General features: G+C 34.3%; 1 protein-coding gene across 1 annotated transcript in view; it reads right to left on the bottom strand.

The window, feature by feature from the left end:
- The window catches only part of MAN1 (LEM domain-containing inner nuclear membrane protein MAN1), a 296,543-nt gene that overhangs the window by 231,595 nt on the left and 46,144 nt on the right, over positions 1-18,804 (bottom strand). Inside the window, exon 3 of the mRNA XM_090397559.1 lies at positions 5,235-5,269. Within this exon, the coding sequence (XP_090253685.1) occupies positions 5,235-5,269 (35 nt within the window). The remainder of the gene's footprint in view (positions 1-5,234; positions 5,270-18,804) is intronic.

The raw sequence follows: 18,804 nt of genomic DNA, 5'->3' as shown, positions 1-18,804 counted from the left end.
TGATAATATTGGAGTCTTGACAAGTAACAGACTGAGTTGGAGGAAAATTGTAGATAGGAAGTTAGTAATGATGTAAATTTTTCATGTAGTAATATCATATCCTGTACATCCTTTGAGGGACGTCAGGAATTTGATGATGATGAATAATCTTTGTACGAGAGTTTTTTCCCGTTATTATTTTTGTATTGTTAAAGAGAGGTAAATTTCATCAGTAATGAATAAATTATAGGTATTAATTCACAATTTCATATAATAATCTTAATTTATAAATTCAATTAAAGATAACATTCGACTAATGTAGGAATTAGGTCTCAATTTAAAAAAAAAAAAAAAACCTTGTGTGTTATCCAGATTAAACTTTCCCATATTTTTGACAAGGATAGACAATCATTTCGATTCAAGTCAGGGTGTTGAAGTAAGGCCTCAGCACTCTCTTTGAATAGGTGTTTGAATTTATAACGACATCTGTGTAGAAGGCGAGTCCTGGACCAGAGAATGTTGTGGCTTGTCTCTATCCCATGCTGCGCCAATCCAGACTTATTGGATTTATTGTGAAGAATGTACGACTGATGTTCTTGTATTCTTTTTTCTATAGAGTATCCGGTTTGTCCAAAGTATGACAGATTACAGTTACAAAGAACTTGATATACACCAGGCAACGACATAGTTGAGCGTTTATCTTTAGAAGATGGGAAATATGTGGATATTTTGTTAATAGCAATATAAGTGGTGTTAAATCATATTTCTTTAGAATTCTTGAAATTGGTTCTGAGATTCTGGAAATATATGAAATTTGAACTCGACGTATTGATTCTTTGTCGTTCTGGATAGGAATCAAACAGATGTTGTGTAGTCTTTTCGGAGAAGCCATTTAATTTCATTAGGCATTCTCATCTGCTCACCTTCAGGTGTTTTGACAACAATAGTCTACAGAAAACCAACTTTTACTGAATGTTACATTCTCAAACAATCTGCCTATCATCCTTATCAAAAAAAACAGGAATTATAAAATGTTTAATTTGATGAGCTAGAACTAATTGCTCAACTCCCCACGAATTACAGAAAGAACTTTCAACTATCAAACATCACACGAAATTAAATGGCTTCGCTGAAAAGACTACACAACATCTGTTCGATTCCTACAATCCTATTCAGAATCAATAAATCAACAAAGAATCAATACATCTAGTTACATACATACATACAGACAGTATATACAATATAGAGTGGATAAGGGTAATGACACAGTCATCATTAACACCACTGAATATAATTGGAAAATAGATATTACTCTCTGAGATTGCTCTACCTATATCCCTATACATAAAAATATAACGGAAAAACTCACGTAGAAAAATTATTTAATGGTATAATTTTCGCCCGTGTGTCACAGGCATCTTCAGTACAATTAGGCACAAAAATTAAACATTAACTGACAATTCCAAAAAGCGCCACCTAAGTAGCTGGTGTAAGATAACTAAAAAGGTCAATAACTTTCCTAAAAAAAAAAAAAAAAAAAAAAAAAAAAAAAAAAAAAAAAAAAAATTAATACAATAAAAAGTTAGGAAAGATTAGCTGATTTGTAAAGTACTATCTCCCATAAAGGGGACAGACGTAAGCCGTCGGATCTGTTTAAGTTAGGAGAATGAAGTAGAGTTTCACATGCTTCTTTATAAAGGCGTTCCATGAGAAACTGACTTTTGTGAAGAACTCTTGTCTTTTTCCAATGAACTCTGTGTCTAGTGAAGATGGCATGTTCTGCATGTTCTGTCCCCTTTATGGGAGATAGTACTTTACAAATCAGCTAATCTTTCCTAACTTTTTATTGTATTAATTTTTTTTTTTTTTTTTTTTTTTTTTTTTTTTTTTTTTTTTTTTTAGGAAAGTTATTGACCTTTTTAGTTATCTTACACCAGCTACTTAGGTGGCGCTTTTTGGAATTGTCAGTTAATGTTTAATTTTTGTGCCTAATTGTACTGAAGATGCCTGTGACACACGGGCGAAAATTATACCATTAAATAATTTTTCTACGTGAGTTTTTCCGTTATATTTTTATGTATAGTTATGTCTACTCACGGTTTACCTCTTTTAAAACTTACCTATATCCCATTAGATTACGATCCCACCAACATGCAAGTTAAAAAAATTAAACAAGCCTATGTTAAAAAAGTATCTTCCTTGCAGCCTGACATCACAAAAAACAGATATAGCGGTTTACCTAAACTGATGCTCCATGCTACAAACTGTCAAAACAGCTAGCAAACTTTCTCTTATCCCTCCCCTCATTGGTCATACCACATTCTATATATATATATATATATATATATATAAAAACTACCCATTTTAAAACCTCGACTGAAAATTTAATAGATATACTGGTAACTTTCATCTTAGGTACGTGTGATTTAAAACCCAATTTGTGAAGCCATCTCAATGTTGTAGATTTAGACACATTCACACCTAGTACTTTCCATCTCCTATGAAAATACCTTACACTTCGGAAGCAGTTTTCCTTCACAATATTCTTCAATTTCCTCTCATCTATTGATGTAGTTATTAGCTTTTGACCACTATTACAGCAATTATTTTGAAAACTCCGGTTATTAGAATACTCTCTCAATACGCTACTCATGCTTGCTTGAGAACATTTCAATTCCTTAGCTATAAACTGTTAAGTTTGGCTTTCTTTGTTTAAAGACACCATACAAAACTTCTTAGCTTCCGATATGTCACTCGTCCAACCCAAGTTTAGCAAATGATCAACTGAAATCTATGTACAAACGATTCCTCACACAGGAGTCAGTCCTGCAGCTACTGAAATATATGCTATTTCTAAGCTCTCCTCAAAACCAATTGGAAAAATCTGGAATATTCTATTTTGAACCACGTCAAAAATTATTCTAATTCTGTGAATGCTTTCATATAATTTTCTTATAATTTATATTACATTTTTATGTGTTTATATGGTTATATAATCTACAAAGTACATAAATTTAGATGATGCTAATTAATATTTGGTAATAATTATTTTCTTTGCAATAAATTAGAATTATAAATCATTTAACACATTTTCTTTGATTATTCTAATTTTTTGATTCAGAGGTGTAGATGTGTTCTTTATTTGGCCTTCATGGCTCAGACACTTTTTCTTTTTATGTGGTTCCCACCTGCAAAAGGCTATTAGTAAACCTATAGCATATTTGTACCATGGGTGGACTAAGGATTATTTATTTATTTATTTATTTATTAATTTTTATTAATTTTATATATATTTTTTGTAATTAAAAATAAATAAAAAATTACAAAAAATTACTTGCTCTGGAAACCTGCTCTAGAGATTAAATGGAAATTTTTCAAACACTTCAGGCCTCCAATAAGAGAGGTGGTAATCTCACACTGGGTGATGAAATTCATCTCCCACCTAAAGGCAATCTCAAACATCCATGCCCGAAGTGGGATTCAAACCTGCAACCTGTTAGTTGGAGAGTGAGTATGCTAACCACTTAGCCAACCAGGCCGGATCCATCACTCAATATTAGACTCCTTCCTCTGTCACCTCAAATAGTCTACATCCAAAAATCTAGACACCTTAGTGACATGCCTCCCAAATGATAATCTCTCTTTCACTGTATACAGAAATCCCACTCATAGCGTCAGAATTATAGTGTAAGCAAAGAATTAGCCACAGAAACTTTACAATTTGTGTAATCTTTTCAGGGGGCTTCTGTTTATGGGAATTACTTTACTGGTGTGTAAAAGTAAGCATGAATATTCTGAGCATTTGCCTGACAAAGATTCAAGTTATACAAGGGCATCATGAAAGCCTGAGGTATAAAAACACCAGTCATTCTGTAAAGTATGGAAAAAAGTATGAGGATTCCAGGCCAGATCCATCACTCAATATTAGACTCCTTCCTCTGTCACCTCTAAGGTGTCTACATCCAAGAATCTAGACACCTTAGTGACATGCCTCCCAAATGGTAATCTCTCTTTCACTGTATGCAGAAAACCCATTCATAGTGTCAGAATTATAGTGTAAGCAAAGAATTAGTCACAGAAACTTTACAATTTGTGTAATCCTTTCAGGGGCTTCTATTTATGGGAATTACTTTACTGGTGTGTAAAAGTAAGCATGAATATTCTGAGCATTTGCCTGACAAAGATTCAAGTTATACAAGGGCATCATGAAAGTCTGAGGTATAAAAACATCAGTCATTCTGTAAAGTATGGAAAAAAGTAAGAGGATTTTTTAACCTATAAACCATTTTCATGCTGCATTCTAGACATAGCTAAGTGTAATACTATAAATTTGCTATCGATATGTCAAGACTCCTATGTAAAAAGTATTCTAACATTTGAAATAAAAAACATGATTGGTACTACTCCTCTCTTATATTCAACTGCATTTTGCCATGTAACTATGATCTATTTATGTCCTGGAAGTTATGGGATACTACATATTAAAATATTGTATTAAAATATGAACACAAGTAAAAACGCCTGGGTTCTATACATGTACAAACTAATATCTATGTGTGCCAAGTAAGGAATAATGGGCATCCAGGTAAAAAATATATAAACAAATTATTATACATTTCACTGATATATTATGCTGAGACAGGATCACAAATCTTGTTTTCTATCAAATTAAAAATTACTTTTAAGTCCATTTCATCAGTGTTTTTTTTTCTTATTTCCAAAAATTAAAAATTACTTCATAACTTGTAAAAGATAAAAACTTTTAAGCACAATAAAATTTAAACGCATTATTTGAGATACTGATTAGATAGTACTGATTTTCTTTCTTTACAGAACATGACTACCAACACTGAAAGCAATATGTTCTTATCTCTCATCCAAAACACACACACACACACACACACACACACACACACACACACACACACACACACACACACACACACCATTTATAAAAGTTCAATTGGCATTCTTCTAAGAGCAACAAACTATACTTAAAAAATAAAGAAAAAATAATTTAAAAAAATAAGAGAAAAATAGAAGTAAGAAAAACTAAGGAGCATGCAGTTACTGAAAAATTCTTCATATAGATTCATAAGCAGAAAAACTATACATAATTTCAAATATATCAGATATTTTTAAGATAAAATAAATGGATATCACTACTCATAATGGTAGAAATAATTTCCAATATTTCAAATTTCTGATTTCAAAATTTGAAATAAGTTTATAAATTATTCTATTAGCATACTCACCTCAGACAATTCTTTACATAAAGGGGCAGAATAATCTACAAAAAATAAATAAAATCAAATAATAATAATAATAAAATGAAAAGAATTAGCAAATGCAATACAACTCAAAGTTTTGTTAAGTAATTATGAATATTAAACTATGAATTATTACATTTGTTAATGGCTAAAATCATGATTACTGTTGAAATAGGAATAGTGAACCTTATTTGTTGCAACAAATAAGGTTCATTATTTAATCTAAAGAAAATTAAGATGCAAATCAATGTCAAATTAATAAATATTTAAGCATTAAAACTGTAATAAATTTAGTTTAATCCTTTATCCAAGTGCAAGCAAACAAAGTTTGCGCCTTAAGTATCTTCAGGACTGAGGCAACTCGTGGTAAAGGTGAACCAAGCTCTCATCACTCCTTGTCTCAGTATCTCCCATAATGCAAAGCACATCTCCTTGTGGACATGTATAATGCTATGCATTAAGGGAAGGACCAATACCCAGACCAGTTTCGACCTTTATTGAGGTCTCATCAGTGGGAGCCAGACCCAGAAGTGGTGATACTAAAGCAGAAGCAATGGAGAAGTCATATTTACCAATACAAGTTGCCAAAAGGTGTACCACCTTGTTATTAAATTACTCTGGATTTAGAGAGAGATGTTGGAAGTTTTTTCTTTTGGCAACTCGTATAGGTAAATATGACTTCTCCATTGCTTCTGCCTTAGTATCACCACTTCTGGGCTGGCTCCCACTGATGAGACCCCAATAAAGATCGAAACCGGTCTGGGTTGAGGCCCTTCCCTTAATGCATAGCATTATACATGTCCACAAAGAGATGTACTTTGCATTATGGGAGATACTGAGACAAGGAGTGATGAGAGAGCTTGGTCCACCTTTACCATGAGTTGCCTCAGTCCTGAAGATACTTCAAGTGCAAACTTTGTTTGATTACACCTGGATAAAGGATTAAAATAAATTTATTATAGTCTAACCAAGTGGGAAAAAAAACTTCCAACATTATTAAAACTGACGGAGTGGTTCTTAACCCTTTTGTTGTTGTTGTTGTCTTATACTCTATGATAACTAATAATTAAGGAATTGACAGCGTACACTAGAAATATAAATTAAATAAACTTTAATATATACTTTCAAATATTTCGGCAAACGCACGTTGCCATCTACTTGGGAACTTATTACAAAGACAAGTGCACACAAGTTAACATTTTCCTAAAGTCCTGATGGTGCCCCCTGGTGGGCTATATTGGTAGTTCTTGGCCTTTGGGCTGAAGTTCTTCTGATAAATGTTTCCCAAATTTGGGGCAGTCTCATGCATCCAAATTTGTTGAGGTTTGGCATGTTCCTAAGGGTTGAGGCTGATTCCATGAATAGTCTTTCATATTTGAACTTGCTGCGGTGTACTACTGTGGCTTTCTTCCATCTTATTCTGTGGCGAGTATCCAGAGCGTAGTCTGCAAGCCAAGAGTGGCTGTACTTGTGAAATCGGATGTAATCCTTGTGTTCTGAGATTCTGATATTTGCTGTCCTGCCTGTTTGGCCAAAGTAGGACAGTTTACAGCTGCAAGGGACCTGGTATACACCAGGTAGGTCTAGGGGAAGTGGTTGGTCTTTAGTGGAGCGGATAAGGGATGCCAATTTTCTATGTGGTCTGTAATAGGTGGTCAAGTCATGTTTTTTTTTAAGATTTTGTTGATTTTTTCCGAGGTGCCTCGGATGTAGGGAATGGTGATGGATCTAGAGTAATCTTTTTTGTGAAGGGGAGAGGGTGGTGGGTTGTGGATAAATGGGTTAAGTATTTTTTGGATTCTTTTGGGGAGGGGGGGGGGGTAGCCACTGGCTGAGAAAGTGTCACGGATGTGATTTAGTTCAGTAGTTAGGGCTTGATCATTAGAACAGCTTATTTTTGCCCTGTTGAATAGTGTCTTAACTCCATATTGTTGTGAGGGGGGAGGGGATGATGGGATTGTTGGTGAATGTATCTGCCTGTATGGGTGGGTTTTCTATAAATTGAGAAAACCAAGGTTCCATCAGGTTGGCGGGTGACTAGCGTGTCTAGGAAGGGGAGGTTATTGTTTGCCTCTTTTTCCAGGGTGAACTTGATTCTAGGGTGTTGGTTGTTTAAGTGTGTTAGGAAGGAGAGGAGTGAATCTGGGCCAAGTGGCCAAATAGCGAACACATCATCAACGTAGCGAAGCCATATGGTAGGTTTTTGTGGGGCTGAGTTTAAGGCTTTCTCTTCAAAAGTCTCCATAAAGAAGTTAGCCAAGGGTGGGGAAAGTGGTGAACCCATGGCTATCTGTTTGTAGAATTTTTCCTGCCAAACGAAATAGTCTGAGTTCATTGTAAACTGAAATAGGGCTGAGATATCGGGAGGAAATTTAGCTTCGATTAGCTCTAAGGTTTCTTTGAGGGGGACATTCGTGAATAAGGAGGAGACGTCAAAACTGACCATTATGTCATTATGTTGGAGTGTAAGGTTTTCTATACTGGCTTTGAAGTGTGCTGAATTTTTTTATGTGTGATGGTGTGTAATTTCTTAGGAGCAATGGCGAAGTTGTGACCACGTGACAGAGTGTTGAGTGCTTCAGCCTTCAGGGTTAACTGAAGAAAGGTTAACTACAGTGTTGGTTTGTAGTTTAGGTTTGGATGCCGAGTTCTTTATTAATTTATCAAACTTGTTGATATGTCGGCTCCGTATTTGTTCGAATTCTTTATTAGCCGCCGTACACGAGACGTCATGTAGAACTGACCAAAGCTCGTGATTAAGCATATGTGAAAGCTCATTTTCTAGCGCTAATATAGCTCTGTTTATGTCGGCTAGGGAACCGCGTGAAGCGGTAATTTGCTCCCGAAGTAAAGCCTGGCTCGCCCGGTTGTAGATACGGAGAGCTTTCTGTGAGATAAAGCGGTGTTTAAATTTTACACAGTTAGAGATGACTTGATTATCCCGGCAGTGTTTTAGGAATGCTAGATGGTTAAGTTGTCTGGATAACTTTAGCTTCGGTTTGCCGTAATGGCGGGCCTTGCGTGCTAAGGAATCTCCGTGGATGATCATTATTCTTGTTGAGAGGCTTATACGCTGGTTATACATGATAACTAATAATTAAGGAATTGACAGCGTACACTAGAAATATAAATTAAATACACTTTAATATATACTTTCAGATATTTCGGCAAACGTCACGTTGCCATCTTCTTGGGAACTTATTACAAAGACAAGTGCACACAAGTACTACATAACAGCAAATGAGATAGAGGGGACAGCCATGGGTTCACCACTTTCCCCACCCTTGGCTAACTTCTTTATGGAGACTTTTGAAGAGAAAGCCTTAAACTCAGCCCCACAAAAACCTACCATATGGCTTCGCTACGTTGATGATGTGTTTGCTATTTGGCCACTTGGCCCAGATTCACTCCTCTCCTTCCTAACACACTTAAACAACCAACACCCTAGAATCAAGTTCACCTTGGAAAGAGAGGCAAACAATAACCTCCCCTTCCTAGACACACTAGTCATCCGCCAACCTGATGGAACCTTGGTTTTCTCAGTTTATAGAAAACCCACCCATACAGGCAGATACATTCACCAACAATCCCATCATCCCCCCCCTCACAACAATATGGAGTTATTAAGACACTATTCAACACGGCAAAAATAATCTGTTCTAATGATCAAGCCCGAAATCACATCCATGACACTTTCTCAGCCAATGGCTACCCCCGCCCCAAAAAAAGAATCCAAAAAATACTTAACCCAGTTATCCACAACCCACCACCCCCTCCCCTTCACAAAAAAGATTACTCTAGGTCCATCACCATTCCCTACATCCGAGGCACCTCAGAAAAAATCAACAAAATCTTAAAAAAAAAACATGACTTGACCACCTGTTACAGACCACATAGAAAATTGACATCCCTTATCCGCTCCACTAAAGACCAACCACTTCCCCTAGACCTACCTGGTGTATACCAGGTCCCTTGCAGCTGTAAACTGTCCTACTTTGGCCAAACAGGCAGGACAGCAAATATCAGAATCTCAGAACACAAGGATTGCATCCGATTTCACAAGTACAGCCACTCTGGGCTTGCAGACCACGCTCTGGATACTCGCCACAGTAATACACCGCAGCAAGTTCAAATATGAAAGACTATTCATGGAATCAGCCTCAGCCCTTAGGAACATGCCAAACCTCAACAAATTTGGATGCATGAGACTGCCCCAAATTTGGGAAACGTTTATCAGAAGAACTTCAGCCCAAAGGCCAAGAACTACCAATATAGCCTGCCAGGGGGCACCATCAGGACTTTAGGAAAACGTTAACTTCCTACCTTCGGTTCTCATTTGCTGTTATGTAGTACGTGTGTGCACTTGTCTTTGTAATAAGTTCCCAAGAAGATGGCAAAATGGCGTTTGCCGAAATATCGGAAAGTATATATTAAAGTTTATTTAATTTATATTTCTAGTGTACGCTATCAATTCCATAATTATTAGTTATCATGTATAACCAGCGTATAAGCCTGTCAACAAGAATAATGTCTTATATTCTCCTTTCGATATTAAATCCTTCGATTCCTGTTTATAGAAATTTATGTTCCTAGGTACTATCTCAAAAAAAAAAAAAAGAAAAAAAGAAATTATGTTAGTTAAACAAGCTGAATTTATCTGCATATAAAAATATATCATCAAATTTCTAATATGTACCTGTAGTGTGGGGGCATATACAGTGTATATGTGTACTGTGTGACGACAAATGTGAGACCACCCTGACACTTCTGTGAATGACATAAGAAGACAAATCCATTCTGATAATAAGGTAATCAATGCATTTCATGGGATGAGTGTTTATTATTATATTATTATATGTCAAAAATTAGCCTTTTCTTTTATGAAAATTCTAGTTTTAAAAGTGGCAACTATTTTACTTGCACAACAGTTGGAAATTTTACATATAAAGCATGTGATTTCACATGTTGGTGACGAATTTGTACATTGCCTTATTCCTTTCTCCCCCCTTCAATATGAATCGATTCTTCTTAGCACATTGCCAGCCGAGGGTCTCACATCTGTGGTCGGAGAGTATGTATATGTGCATAGACATTGTAAAGTCGCTCATTATTACAAGCTAAAGTAGTTCATGCAGCAAGTTAACAACTGAAACGAACTAGCCTTGTCTAATTATATCAAAAACATAATAACTGATAAAAAAAGGCAGTGAGCTGATCTTAAGATTTCCCCATTAGTGTATTTTTCTTTTTTTTTAATATAAGAACAGATGCACTGCTCCATTCACTGCATCAAATGGCAATCTATGTCAGCTGCCTCTGAAAGCTTTCAGTGAAGTGTTTCTCATTAATATCACCAAGAATGGATTCCGTGATTCTAGACAGAAAAGAGGGATGTTTCCATTCTTCAACCAACAAGAACACTACCACTACTGAATAAATTCTAATTCATTAGGAATTATTAGCGGTGGTAATTTCATGCTAACTTTCTAGTACCCAAGACAACTACACTGTAAGCAGGACTGTCTTTTTGAATTACCTACTTGGACTCATGTTGTCCAAGGGTCCAAGTAGGCAATTCAAATGTAAATGTCCAAATGTAAAAAGGAAAAATATATGTTAGAATTTATAAGTATATGAATATATTCAGACTTTCTGAATATCAGTCTTTCTCAAATAAGATCTCCTCCCTCTTCAGATCTTCAAAATCTTGGATGGGAAATAATTTGCAATTATTGCCAACATTTTGCTTTTAAATGCAGTCTGATATCGTCCGCAGTTCCATGATTAACTATAACAGTTATTGCCAGGGATCACCAAATATGCTCACCTATTCATACAAGATGAATAGGTTATGCAGCTGCAAGATTGAATAAAGCATTTTTTTTTAATAAAAAATAACTTTTGAAACAAAATATTTTTTAATTTTAAGAAAATAGAGAACATGCATAATATAAAGTGCCATTCTAGATTATATTTTCCCAATTATCAATGGTGTCTTTACTTATTATTTATTGGTTTCTTTTGACAAGGTTCTCACAAGTTTCATCCTTTATCCAAGCATAAGCAAACAAATCTTGCATGTGAAGTATCTTCATGAGAGGACTACTTGTATATAGAGGCTAATGACTTTACATCAATTGCCTTAGTATCCCATAATGCAAGGTACATCCTTACTAGGGAATATGGAATACTTAGCCATTAACCTCTATATACAAATAGCCCAGTCATGAAGATACTTCAAGTGCAAACTTTGTTTGCTTAAATACTCAGATAAAGGATGAAACCAAGAATATCATTTCTTGGCATCTTTAACTTATAGTATAACCAAGTGAAAAAAAAAAAAAAAAAAAACTTTCAACAACTAGCTCTAACCCAGAGTATTTTAGCAATAAGGTGTGACACCTTTTGACTACTTCTATATGAGAAATATATTACTTCTGCATTACTTCAACCTTAGTGTCTCTTCTGGATTTGGCTCCCACTAATGAGATCTCAATAAAAGTAAAAATTTGTCTGGGTAGTGACCTTTTCCACAATGCATAGCATTATACATGTCTACAAGGATATGTATCTTGCATTATGGAATATTAAGGCAACTGTTGTGAAGTCATTAGTCCCTATATACAAGTATTCCAGTTGTGAAGTCATTAGTCCCTATATACAAGTATTCCAGTTGTGAAGTTGTTTCATGTGCAAACTTTGTTTGCTTACACTTTCATCCGTTATGCAAATATAAGGAAACTGTTTGTTTATACCTGGATAACAGATGAAACCAAGAATATAAGTGTCTTGGCATCTTTAACTTACAGTATAACCAACTGAAAAAACTTTCAACAAATGGTTCTCACATAAAGGAAATGTTCTCCAATCCTGCTATAGCACTATTAATCACTTTGTGCAACTCCTATTGACTTATTAGGATTTATCATTTAAAAAAAAAAAAAAAAAAAAGGGAGTATTTTTTGCAAGGTGAGTAGGATTTGCATAATGTGTTGAGCCCCCCCCCCTTTTTTTTTTTAAGGCAACCCTTATAAACATCCAGAACAAGCTTTTACAAACATGCCTATGGTGGGATTTGAATTTACAACTAAGAGGTCATGGGGTTGAACCTCAGCCAACAATGCTATTAGTTAGCCTTCATTAGCTAAACAGTGCTTAACTAAATATTTACAACTGTTTCAACAGCCATAGCATTATAGCTGTAGCTGTTGAAACAGTTGCCTTGATTTCCCAACAATGATCGGCCACTTCATTTCATAGCAACCGTCTGCTTTGCTCTTTTTCATGATACTAGATATGTTCTGCAGGAGTACATGCTCACTCTAAAAATCTTCTGTCTTTCATTTAATGCAACTTTATGAATCCTCTAGAGAGAAATACTGGGGGGGGGGATAAAACAGTACACACAAAGTAATAAAAAACCAGCTCACACCCACTTCAGGAACATTAATTTATTATGAAGAAATAAATCAAAACATAAGGTACAAAACGGTTTTTGTACTTGGCTTTGTGTATATTTTTAACTAATGCTTCCACACTGCAGTGAAAAAAAAAAAAGGATTATTAGGTGTTGCCAAGGGTTCTCCAGAAAGATTCATGTGATTAGGGTAATTACTATCTTTATTCCAAAAATATAAAAACTTAATTTTTTTCATAAAAATGAAGTGATTAATATAAGTAATTACCACCCCTAAACATATTTTCCCTGAACATGGAATCTCCTGTGGGCATCAGATCTGAAAAATGTTTCATTAATAGCATTTCACCTTCCATCATGTATGAAAGCAGTTTTAAAACTTTTGGAAACAAAATATTTCAATTAAAATCAATAAGTATTTATTACAAAGGCAAATACAGCATGTCCACACATGCAAAAGAAATTTTTCCTACATATATTCCTTTAATAAAAGCTAAAATAACTTTCACACAGATGTGTTTCATTAATTACTGAGCTAGAGAAAAAATACTTTAAGACAACATGAATTTTATTTCCCATTAAGAAATGCCTGTTTGTTTCAGTATAGTACACAGCTAGCATATATAACCGAGTCTTTTATTCTCATAGCAGCAACAGAACACGTACACTGCATACTTTATTATTAACTAGAAACCATGCTCAATCCAAAGAGCATGGTTTCTAGTTAATAATACAAGTATGCTGGGATTTTTAAGTCAGTGCTAGTAAGAGAATGCTGGGATTTTATTTAGAGAAAAAGATAAAAGATACAGAGTTGTTTGATAATATTCGTCTAACAGAACTGAAAGATAAGTAGGAAAAATTAAACACTGGAAAAAGCTTAGAACAAATCTCCTTCAAAATGCAAAAAGAACAATTGCTTTAAGTAACTTTCTGTGAAATGGAATTATAATTAAGCAACAAGTGCACTTATATATTTGATCAAAAAACTAATAACCAGTGATGCAATGATCTTCACCAGAAAGCTAATAGTTGGATAACAAAGAAGGTAATAATCTCTGCCTATGTGCAAATCAACTGAACACTTCAGTTCAAAATAAAGTTTGTGAGATACCTGTTTTCATAAAATAGACATTCCAAACTAAACTTCACATACAGAAAAACTGATAAAAAATATATACACATATACAAGGGTGTACCCAAAAAATAACTGGAATCTGAACTTGGTACACATGCATTTCTTTTGCTATGAATGATTCCTCTAGGCATCGTGAGTGTACAGTTTTCCGCACCAGTTTAGCAAGTGGCATCATCCTGTGTGAACTGGTTTTTTTCTGGATGCTCTTTTGTTAGTGCTTACAAGCAAGTTTGGCAATTTTGTGATGGCTGAGCATGAAATTTTGTCTTCTTTTGGGTAAAACTGCAGCTGAAACTGTTATGTTTCAGCAAGCCTTTAAGCAAGCCATTTTTGAAATGTCGAAAAGGTTTGCAAGGCAATCAATGAAGATCATCGAAAGACCATTGAGCAAGTTTCTGAAGAGATGAATTTGTTATAAAATTTGTACCAGTAAATTTTAACAGATTTGCAAACGAAACGTGTGTCTGCTAAATATGTGCCTCGTTTGCTCACAGAGGATTAAAAAAAAAAAAAAAAATCACGTGAATGTTTGCATGATTCAAGGGATCAATTCTTAATGACCAGAACTTTTTTCAAAAGTTATGACCAGGGAAGAGTCTTGGTGCTACAGTTATGATCCAGAAACAAAACAAAACAAGCATCAAGCCAATAGAAACATCAAGTTCAATCAAACATTAGGCAATGTTCATTTGTTTTTTTGATGTGAATGAAATTAAACACAAAGAATTTGTTCCTCCTGGACATACAGTGAACCAACATTTGTACCATTCTGAAAACACTGCATGATAGTGTGCGAAGAAAACAGCCAGAAATGTGGAGTAGCGGAGGTTGGTTGCTGCACCACAACAATGTCCCAGCCCACATGGCCTTGTCTGTCCAACAGTTCTTAATGAAAAACAACATGGGGGCAGCTATTCTCCATCCTGCCTACTTGCCCAATCTCTCTCCACATGACTTTTTTCTTTTTCTTTCCATGGGCAGCATTCATTGATGTGAGTGAAGTGAAAGAAAAGTCGCTGGGGCCATAAACAGTATTCCAGTTGAACAATTCCAGAAGTGTTTTAAGCAGTGGAAAAAACATTGAGACAATGTTTTTTTACAAGTGGGACAAGTGTATTGACTCACATGGAGATTACTTTGAAGTAGACTAGAATATGGTATTATAAACTTTTAATAAAATTTTTTTTAAAAAGATTTTTTTTTTATTTTTGGGTATCCCCTCAAATATATTTCCAGAATAAATGGTTGTTTCATTTGCTGAACTGTTTTATTTATATTCTGGATACTACTAATTTTCAAAGTAAATTCCTTCTGATTTCTTTGAAAGCCAAATTAAAAGTTTTGGTGCAGTGTTCCAGAGGACATTCAACAATATAAGAAGGTGGTATTCTATGTTTGATAGAACAAGAGAATATCATATGAATCTTTGTATTTCATAAATGCATCCAATATTCTATGAATCAAGAGCTGAGAAAAAAAAAAGTTTTACAAAAATATGTCTTGCAATGGGCAATGCAACATTTCTAAAAATAGTTCATTGTTTATAGCCTAGCAGAGTTTGCCTTATGTCAGAACAAGTTTCTGGTGTGAACTTAAAAGTGCAAATGCAACTGAAGAACCTTATAATTGGAATCAATGAAACTGACTTAAAAAAAAAATAATAATAAAAAAGCTAAACAAGCATAACTATTATTATTCTATATATATTTATATACTGGGGGGGCTCTGCCCCCCCATTTGAAAAAAATTACAACTGTTCAAGAATTAAAATTTAAAATTCAGTCAACAATTAAAATACAATCAGAGAAAAAATCCTACAATATGATTTTTAAAAAAATTTTTTTAATAATTTAAATAAGGTTTAAATTTAAATACTAACATTGCATTTATATAATTACTGCAATATCTTGCATAATGTGGTTCTAACAGTGCAGTTTCACTATAATGCAGTTTGTAATTAGTATATTATAATGCATTACAGCACATTTATTGAAAGAAAATTATATTTGTCATATTTTACATTAATACAAAATTAATGTGAAATGAAAAGCATTAAAAGAAAAATCCTTAAAGGTTGAGTTTCCAAGCATTCCAAAAAGTTCTTGTTCATATTTATTTCATTCAAATATCTTAGCCACACAGTACAGAATTGCAATAGCAAGGACATGGCTGCTTTACAAACTTTATGTGCAACTGTTATCACTTTATATGAAAATACGAGTAAAAAAAAAAATGTAAAGGAGGCGAAGGATCTAAGAAACATGAATTAACAGAACAAAAACTTAAGTATAAAGTGTTATGTAACATCAAATAATGCCTCTCAAGGATCTGTCAGTGTGGTTTCAGTTGATAGTGAACATTTTTGGTATGCATTATTTGAAGTATTGCTTTATATGATTAATTATAACAGATTATAAGATGAATGCAAAATGAAATATTAACAGTCCCTCAATGTTTATACATTGGTTTCCATAAATTAAAGAACAAAGAGAAAAATCATAACTCAAAAACTGTATAACAAATTTTATCGCAATTTGATGAAAAGAAGTATATGAAATGTGAACGAACCACCCACAAAAACTGTAAATAAATAGTTTAATTCAGTAATAAGTCAAAAACAAGAGGTCAAAATAAGATTGTCAAAGTGCCTCAATAAAGAATGTGGTCACTCCTCACAGCAATGTTTCATAGTGACAAATAATAACCAACACTGAGTTTAATAGATTGTGATAATATAGATAGTTAAACCAACTAGTTTCACCACATATGCTAATGGCTTCTTCTGGGTTAGGAAAAAAATAATAATAAAAATACAATAAGCAGTAAACATGCTTTTACTTTTAATAAAAATACAATAAGCAGTAAACATTATATAACTAAAACCAGGTATGTAGGAACTATTACACAAAAATAAAAAAAACAAATACGTGGAGCATGGAAACTGGCATGGGTCAGTTGTTGTTCAGTAGGTATGCATGACAGCTGGCAGAAAAGTTAATGCGACATGTGGAAAGATCAAATAAGTGACTTCCAAATATCACATAAAATCATTTCTTGTTTTCTGTCGAATGTGCCTTGTGAGTGGATAATCATCGTAGCCTCTTTGATGTTGTGGGCACTGAAGTTGTCTTCGATGTAAGGCATGGAGCTCTTGTCCCATTCAATATTGTGGTGAGCATGGAAGACGTGGAAAGCTAGGCCTGAGATGTCTTTTCTGTTATTCTTAACAGTTTCCAATATGCTCCTTTTGTCTAATTTCCAAACTTCCAGAAATTTGCCCTATGTTAGCAAGGTCATAAGAACATGGAATATTGTAAACTCCAGGATGTTTGTTGAAAGAGTTATAGTCCTTAGATAAACGTAATGTAACAGAGCTCATATAATCATAATGGGCTTGAAAGAAACTCTTATGGCATTTTTAAGAGAAAGTCTGTCAATATAAGAGATGGAAACTGAGGCTCTGTAGTGAATGTCAGGGATCTGTTGTGGGGAGGGAGTAGAGAATAGTATTCTTTGTACCATTTCCTTAAAATATCCATTGCTCACTAATAGTTTGAGAAGAGAATGTAATGCTTCTTCATCTCCTGTAATAGAGATTGCTTTTCTTTTTTCAGCATATGTATAATACCTAATTTTTGTGATATATATGATCCATCTCTGCTCGACTTTCGCTGGTCTCTAGTCTTATGATGACTTGCCACCTAAATTCATTGGCTGATGATGATCAGTTAAATCATGTCTTGCAGTCTTATCTAAGAATTTTGCTATTACAAAACAGCTTGTCCTCACTCCAGACACAAAATGGAAAATCACTCCAAAATGTCTACTTTTATGCTGTTGCTCATTTTCGTATCCTACTGACAGCACCACTCATTTGTATTATGATAACCAGGCTCAGCATCACTTGTTATATAAATATACCTTTCACATGTTTTTTTTTCCTTTTCCCAGAGTTATCACCATTTTTCCTTTGTTCCTTAATTTATGGAAATTGGTGTAGATGACAATCAACCAGTGATTTACATATGAATTGCAAATTATCATCATTTTGCATTTTATTTTGGGAAAATTTGGAGAAAAGAGCAAAGCTAATAATAATGGCAAATACCTGTTGATTTCTGCTCACGACATGGACTGGTTATTACTAACACCATGTTCCAACATAAAAATGTGCACAAATTCACATGGAGAGAAGAGGCAAGGAATAAGAAAAAAGTCTCATTGACTATGTTATTGTTGATAGTGATGTTTTCTCCCTGGTGCAGGACACCAGAGTGTATAGAGGATTTGAAATTGGAAGTGATCATTATTTAGTCTTGAGCAGGAAAAAATTGAATTTCACATTGAAAAGAATAACATGTAAGAAAGTTTTAAAGCGAATAAAAGTTGAGCAGCTCTCAGATGTGAACTGTAGACTAAAATACAAAAAGATTATTGAGGAAAAATATGAAAGAGTTGGAGAACAGGAACCAAACCTTGGAGATTCAGTGGCAAGCCTTGAAGAAAACACTGATTGATTCAGCCAAAGAGGCATGTGGTGAGGTTATCCTGCAAGGATAGAAAAATCAGAACTCCATGGTGGACAGGAAATTAAAGAGGCAGTGAAGGAAAAGAAGAAAGCATATCAAAAGTTCCTGGCCAATAAGTTCGTTTGTGCTTTTACAGAATACAAAGACAAATGTAAGAAAGCTAAACACTGTGTAAAACTATCTAAACAAAAGTCATGGGAGGACTTTGGCAAGAACATAGAAAATAAATATCAAGAAGGTGGCAAAATATTCTGGAGGTTGTTGAAGAAGCTTAGAAATGGAGGAAAGAGTGCTGTGAAAGGACTTAGAGATGATAATGGTGACATGAAAACAGGAGAAAAAGATATCCTTGAAGTATGGAGTAATTACTTTGAAAAATTGCTAAATGAAAAAAGTGATAGCACAGTGGTAAAAAACACTCAACAGGCATACAGTCAGGAATACATTATGGATATGTAGAAAAAGCTCAAG

Source organism: Typopeltis vanoorti, chromosome 1 (genome assembly GCF_054136105.1).
Source record: "Typopeltis vanoorti isolate ZY-2024b chromosome 1, IOZ_Tvanoo_1.0, whole genome shotgun sequence".
Classification (NCBI taxonomy): domain Eukaryota; kingdom Metazoa; phylum Arthropoda; class Arachnida; order Uropygi; family Thelyphonidae; genus Typopeltis; species Typopeltis vanoorti.
The sequence above is the reverse complement of the archived record's forward strand: the minus strand, read 5'-3'. Positions and strand labels throughout refer to the sequence as shown.